General features: G+C 47.6%; 1 protein-coding gene across 1 annotated transcript; it reads right to left on the bottom strand.

The window, feature by feature from the left end:
• Positions 1-3668: 3668 nt before the first annotated feature.
• CEP19 (centrosomal protein 19kDa) lies at positions 3669-4512 on the bottom strand. The gene is made up of 2 exons (XM_009572488.1): positions 4332-4512; positions 3669-4030 (listed from the first exon to the last, which is right to left on the bottom strand). The coding sequence occupies exons 1-2, from the start codon at positions 4459-4461 to the stop codon at positions 3669-3671; spliced, it is 492 nt and encodes a 163-aa protein (XP_009570783.1). The 5' UTR covers positions 4462-4512.
• Between the last annotated feature and the right edge of the window lie 2611 nt (positions 4513-7123).

The following is a 7123-nucleotide window of genomic DNA, read 5'->3' as shown; positions in this document are numbered from 1 at the left end:
CCCCCCCCCCAGCCAGCCCCGTGTCACTCCACCTTGCACTGGGGTTGTCCTGGGAGGTGGTGGAGGGAGATGCCCGAGGCTGGCGTGGGGCCGGGAGTGATGCCGGGGGGAGCGCAGGCAGGTGCAGGCAGCGGGAGCCGAGGCTGGCAGCGGGGCCGTCAGGGCAGCATCCTTCCCAGAGCAGGCGTGGGGATGAGGACCAGGGTCAGCCGCAGCCTGGACATCACCCAGCGCAACGGCAGCGGTGAAGGGGCCTCTGAGCATGGAGCCAGCACGTGGGGCTGCGGCCGAGAGGGGAGGCAGGCTCGGAGATGGAGCGGTGCATCCCCGCCTGGTTTTGGGGATGCTGCTGCCTCGATGTGCAGGCAGCCGTCGGGGGAGGATGGGCTGCGGCAGAGTGGGGGTCCAAAACGGAGCTGCGGGGAGTGCTGGGGGGGTCACTGGTGAGCCGTGCGTGGCTGATCGCTGTGCCGGGCTTGAAAAAACGGCGTAGGTTGGAGCATGCTGGACCAGCCAGCAGCACCCCTGGGTCTGAGCGCTGGCAAGGCTCTGGAAACCCAGCTGTCAAATCTGTCTCAGAAAATGGCTGCTTTCTGGCCCTGTTTTAGACCAAAATAGCCAAAACCAAATCAGGTCCCAGCTGGGGAATTCCTCAACCTATTTCAGCTGTTCTTTTGCCCGTAAGCCGCACGCCGAGGGACAACAGTGACCTATAAATACGTCCCTGCAATGTCCTCCGGCGGGTCTGCACCGGCACGGGGTACCGCAGCCGCATTTCGGTGTCTCCCTGCTGGCAGGGTGGGCAGGGGGCCCCTGTGAGCACCCACCCCACTCCCTGGGGCCATTTCCCGCCGCTGGGGGTGCCAGGTCCAGCCTTGGAGGGTGGATGTGTGGGCTTCCTCTGCCGCCGTGGCTGCCGCTGCGTCTCTTTTTGGCAGGGGGATGTGGGGCATAGCCGTGGGCACGCACGTAGGTGGGAACCCAGGCGCCTGGCACTGCCCGGGGTGTGGATAAATTGTGGGCATCGTTGCTCGTATTGAGCTGAAGTTGGGAATACTCAACTCTCCTCCATCCCGGAGGGGTTAGCAGCTTTGCCCAGGCATGGGAGCACGGTGCCGGGAAAGCCAAGGCTCACCCAGAGCTGGGAACTGCACTGGGTGTCAGGGCAATAAGACAAGCTTCCACTTTTAGAAGTGGTTGACCTCCTTACAAAGCTGCTGTTCATCATCTTCGCAAGGTCATGGTGAGCAGGGGAGGTCCTCAGTGACTGGAGAAAGGCAAATGTTGCACCCATCTTCAGCAACAGCCAAAAGGACACCCTGGGGAGCCACGGGGCGGTCACCCTCATGATGGGAAAATCATGGAGCGTGCTTTCTTGGAGCACGTTTCTAGAAGAGGGTGGCTGGGAGCAGTCAGTTGGTCATGCCTGGCCAACCTGCTTGCCTCTCACGATGAAATGGCTGGATTTGTAGGGAAGGGGAGAGCAGTCGGTACCATTTACCTCAACCGCAGCCAGGCTTTCAGTACCGTGTCCCACAACGTTCTTGCATCCAAGTGAGGATGTTATGGTCTGGATGGGTGGGCAACCAGCTAGGTAAAAATCAGTTGGATGATCAAGCAGAGAGGGTAGCAGTTAGTAGGACGCACTCTACCAGGAGGCTGGTGAGAAGACACGTACAGCAGGGGTCTGATCTGGGATCTGTCCCATTTGATGTCTTTGTCCATGATCTGGAGGAGGCCATGGAGTGCCTTCATGCCAAACTCACACGTGGGCCCAAATTGGGAGGACCAGTTGATACTGGGTAGGGCCGCCGTCCTGAAGGACCGGGGTGGGCTGGAGGAATGGGCCAGCAGGAACTTCACAATCCAGGGAGGCAATTACCCGCCTCAACTCAGCACTTGTTAGACCTCATGCAGACCTCATCTGGTGAGGATGGCCATGCCTGGGGAGGGGGCTGCAGGCTACATCCTCCGAGCCCCGCCAGGACGAAGGCGGGTGCAGGCTGGCCTGACCCCGGGCAGGCTGGGTGTGGTGGAGAGGTCCCCACTCACCCATGTGGGAGATTTTTATATGCTGTTATGTTGCAATTTTTGACTGGAAACAGAAAGGCCTGTGCCGGCGATCTACACCCCTTTGTGGGTGGAAGAGCTGAGTCAGGCTTTATTTTTTTTAAATTTTGGCAAATGAGGCATTGGCTTCCATTTCTCTTCTGAACTGAAGACTCCCTTGGACAAACATAAGCTCACTTATCTTCTCAGTGATGACAAAGTACGGTGGTTTAATTGACGCTCGTTTCAGATTTTTCTCAGAACTGGCTCTATCATTTCAGTGTGTAGCAGGAGGGCTCTTCCCAACGCCAACTTCTGCGCTATGATACGATGTCTTATTGATAAAATTGACAGGTTTTAATTAATTTGTGATTGCAAGAAGGAAGAGAGGAAATAAATCGGTCTTGGAGGCACTTTACAACTCCTCTTAGTTACCTCAGGCATGAGTTTGTTGAGGCCACTCAACGTGGGATGAAGGCCAATCCCATTCACAAGCCACCCAGATTCAGAAAGCCAAAACCTGGGAAGCTTTTGGAGTCACAAAATTTTTGAAAGAATCCTAAACTTAGTCTTCCAGTTCTTACAAGAGGGCAGGATTTGGCTCGTACAAACCAGCTGAGGTAGACAGTGGGATTAAATACGTCAGTGGGATAAGTAAAGTATTCGTTTGCAGAGATGAACTTCTCAGTGACCATCAAAACACTGTGCGGAGGACCTTTTGCTGTAGCATAGGTCCTCGTCAGGTTGTCACGTCAGGTTCTCCCCTAGCATGATTTTGAGTGAGCCGGGAACTGTAGTCTGGTGAGGCAGTAGAGGTAAAGGTTTTGTTTTACTCTAAAACCACTCCCAGCCTTTGTGACCTTCTACCACACTACTTTTTTGGGGATAGTTTAAGCACATTTTCCCAGCACTGAGCACTTACTGAGAAAGCATCATCTAGTAGTACAAGGAAACAAAACACCTCACTTCATCAGCTTGAAATCACTGTATTTTCAAAAGTACTTTCAAGACTAACTTACTTTCTAGATATTCTGTTTCTTAAATATCAGGATTGATATTTGTGTAAGCTGAAGCTGGAGATTTAAGCATCACTCAGGAAACGTGAGAGTAATATTCTCAATGCAATGTTGATTCATCCAGAAAGACTAGTATATATTTAACATTCCAACAGGTAATAATAAATACCATACTTATACAATAAAGTATTAACATTGCTTTCAAGACATAAATGTTTAACACTTCATTTTCAGATGAAGCTGAAAAGAAATTACAGCAAGGCAAGCTGGTGAGGTTTTCAGCCAAAGCTGACTGAAATGTAAACAAACAAAAGATTAAATAATTTAAAATTATTTTAGGCACTCATACATAGGAAAAGACTAAAAACACCCAATAAGTTCAGCTGCCCAATTTCCATTTCATCAAGTCTGGCTTCTTTAAGTTCACTTAAACCTGGAATTGCTGTAGCACCTTAGGCCTTGGGTTCTCCGTAGCCAATGTACAGTGCATCAATGGCACGAACTGAAAACGATGCAGAAGAATACGTACGCTGACATCATTCTCTCTGTTAGGACTGTGAGATTTGTCTCTGAACTGCCCATCCAAGACATCTTTGTCAGGAATCAGATTTCTTCACCTGACTCTACGTCCCAGCCACAGGACTCCAGCTGCTCATCCTGTGGAAACTCAACCTCAATGTCGTAGATGAAATCTGGGTCGTCCTTCTTCTTCCTGTTCTTTTCGAAGAGCTCATCCATGATGCTCTTCCTTTTGGCTAGTTCCTTGTCATCTAGTTTGTTCATATCCTCTTCTGGGTCAATGGCCTCTTCCTGCCGAAACTTTTCCAAGCTCTCAGCCAGGCTCTCTCCTCCCAAATGACCTTTCAGCAAACTGTAGAGCTTCTTTAGCTGACGCAGTGAGACCCCTTCTAGGTAAGCCTTGTGCCGAGGGTTATTCTTCAGCTGCTCAGCAGCCATGCTGCAGTCTAAAGAGAAAGCCACCGTGAAGACTTACAGCTGCAAGCAAATCTCTTCCCATAAATAGATCCTCTTCTCCCAAACCCTCACAAGCGAGACCTCCAGACTTAGCAGAGCCATTCTCAGGTTAAGATGTAGCCCTGGGCGCCTCAGGGGAGACAGTGTTACCCCAGAACAACCCCACTTTGCACTCCCTGCATGCTGGTGAGAAGCTACCCAGCGGTTACTAAAAATGCAGTTACCAACTATCTGTTCCTCTCACTGTGTCTGGAGAGGACTTGGGGAACGCTACAAGTAAACGCACCGCACCGGAGAACTTGGAGAAGTTTCTGACGGGCATGATGCGCTGGCGAGTCTTATCCTTGTTTTCCTCTTTGTAGATCAGGATAATGGATGGAGGCTGAAAGCAGATGCCGCACTTCTTTGCAACGTAAGTCATTACAGTTCTTGCTGCTGGCTCAAGCGTGGTCAGCTCTATCAGAGGTGTCCTCAGCAACGTCAAAGCTCACTGAAAAACAGGAAAAGAAAAAAGGGACGGAAAGCGCGAGTGTCTCTCGGTACTGTTCTTTTTATCAGGGTTAGAGTGACCCAAGTTCAGCAAAAACACGCAGCCACGGCAGAAGTCTCCCTGATTTCGGTGGAAGCGGAACACGTCCCTGCCTGCTCTGTGAGCCGGGTGCCAGGGAGCAGAGCGACTCCCAACTCCTGGTTTACACCTTTGCCGCTACTCGGGCTTTGAATCGGGATTACGTATCGCACACAAGTTAACGTTTTGGTTTACCAGCTAAGTAAAGTACTGCACAGTCAAATGATACCTAAAAGATGTTTTTTATATTTACTCATTTTTTAAAGTGAAAAATGTCATTAAACAGTAAATTTTAAATTTATTTAAAATTTAAATTTCTTCACAAACAACATCTACTGCAATATCCATTGCTCTGGAGAGCTAGGAATTGCTTACCTACCAAACCCTTTTCTGCCCTAACCACCACGCTTTTAACTTTGTATGGCCTGATAGTTCACATGAAAGCTCCAGGTGTGACTTCAGGGAGAATCCGATTTTTCAGTAAAGACATAACAATAAATTCCTGCTCTAAGCTTATATGAGCATATTTGAAAAAAAAATTCAGAAAAATGCACCTAAAACAAAAATATGAAACATCTTGGAACCCCATTAAAAGAGTTTCTACAAAATTAAATACGAACATTGCAAGAGATGCAATAAAGAAAAGACAGAATTCTATCATACTTATTTGTCTATTACACATATTTGCTTTGAAAAGATACAAATTGATTAATGTGGTTCAAATTTCCTTTGTCTCTGTTTATGTCACAAGCCTGGGGATACTGTATTCCTTATTTCATATGATAAGGGAGAAGCTTGCATCCATAATGTTTATGTATAACACTGGAATTCCCTTTTTTTTTTTTTTAAATTTTAAGAGGAGGGGTACCTAGTCAGTTTTTGTAAAGCTTTCTTACAGTTTCAGAGTGACCTCAATATAGCAGCTTATCTGTAATGAAGATGGGATAAGGAGAGAGAAAAGATTCAGAAATGAAGGACAAAAGTAATTAAACCCCTTATTAGGAGACAATGAAAACATGAACTAATTTTAAAGAGAGGAGATGATGTTCAACTGTTTACTCCTTCTCAAACTAAGATAAACCATCAGTGAAACTGAAAAACTGAGAATTTGCAAGTGACAAATGGAAATGCTTTTTACACAGCACATTACTATTGGTAGAGCTTAAGCTATAAAACGTTCACGAAGGTCAAGAATGTCTCAAGATTTGAAAATGCTGAGCTGCTGCCTGTGCGCAGGAGGAACCGGGAACTCTTGCCATGCTTAAAAGGTGGAGAAAGAGGGTGGGTGGGGAGGAAGGGCTGACCGACCCACTGAACATACGGCTGTATTTATACAGATAGCACCAACGTACCATACGCATGAGAATTTCATTTTAAAGTAAGGACTACTAAACTGTCAAGTATGAGTGCATTGGTCAGCTACTACATGCATGAGGTTAGGAAGTTAATCCAAAATTACCCTTTTTACTCTTCTCTGAAGCATTTTGTCTTGCAACAGGAGAGGGGGAACGTCAGTCTGACTGACAGCGACGACTTCTCTTTTTCTGCCTTATCGCATTTGTCGGTACTCAAAATGCTCGAGCACTCCTCAGCATCAGCCCTGTCCTTGGCTCCATCCCCTTTTCAAGCCAGATGAAATATTAGAGGAAACTTACAGATCCAAATTTGTTGCAGATCCTCTTTCCCAGCTTAGTGTACAACACTGAATGCATGCGTTACCTTACTTTTGGTTTTAAATAATGAAAACATGCCAGACATGAAGGTTGTCTCCTCCTCCAACTACCCTAGAGACTGCAGTAAGGCAAAGTGAGAAATTATACCCAAAAAGTTAATGTATGTCTCCAAATCAAGAAAAATTTTGTTAATCTTCAAAAGCTACTTTGAAGCTAAGTTGAAAAGTCTTCCTTCTTTGTTAAAAACCACATAGGAAAGAGTTCATATTTGCAGTAATGTTCTCAATACTGAAAATTAACTAGAGCTGATACCTTTTGCTTTTAAATAGTTCTACGAGTCACGGAGACAAGCAGAAGTCTCTTAAGAGCCACTTTCACTGTCTTAAAATGAGAAATGATGCTTCAAACAGAACTGAAATGGCTTTTTGAAGGGTCGCTGACAATCATGAGAGTGGGCCTCCGCCTCTGAAACGGCAAAGAAATCCTCAGACGAGAAATACAAACGTGAGAAGAAGCCATTCGATCCGCGTAAAAGAGGGGAAAGAGGTTTCGTATCATCAGGCAAGGCAAGCAGAGACCTCCGCTGCCAGGCACGAAACGCTGGTTTCAGTAGCTCTGAAACACAGATAGGTGGGTGTTTTTGCCCTGCCAACTTCTGTGCTGCAGCAGAACTACTTCTGCCGTTAAAGAGCCGCTTTTCTACCGCTTGTTTCCGCCAGACGAGCAAACCCTCCGGGTCGTGCGCGGTCGAGGCCTAAACGCTGAGGGAGGAGGGAAGCGGGACAGGATCGGGATCGGGATCGTCCTTCCCGCCCCTCGCCCCTTCCCCTCACCTCACCTCA

This window comes from Fulmarus glacialis, unplaced genomic scaffold, assembly GCF_000690835.1.
Source record: "Fulmarus glacialis isolate BGI_N327 unplaced genomic scaffold, ASM69083v1 scaffold14112, whole genome shotgun sequence".
NCBI lineage: Eukaryota > Metazoa > Chordata > Aves > Procellariiformes > Procellariidae > Fulmarus > Fulmarus glacialis.
This window is presented reverse-complemented; position numbering and strand designations above follow the sequence as displayed.

Bases quoted from the DNA above. Each gene is read 5' to 3' on its own strand.
- CEP19 (XM_009572488.1), bottom strand. From the start codon at position 4,461: ATGACTTACGTTGCAAAGAAGTGCGGCATCTGCTTTCAGCCTCCATCC. The intron at 4,031-4,331 runs GTGCGGTGCGTT...CTTTCTCTTTAG, and splicing joins AAACTTCTCCAAGTTCTCCG to ACTGCAGCATGGCTGCTGAG.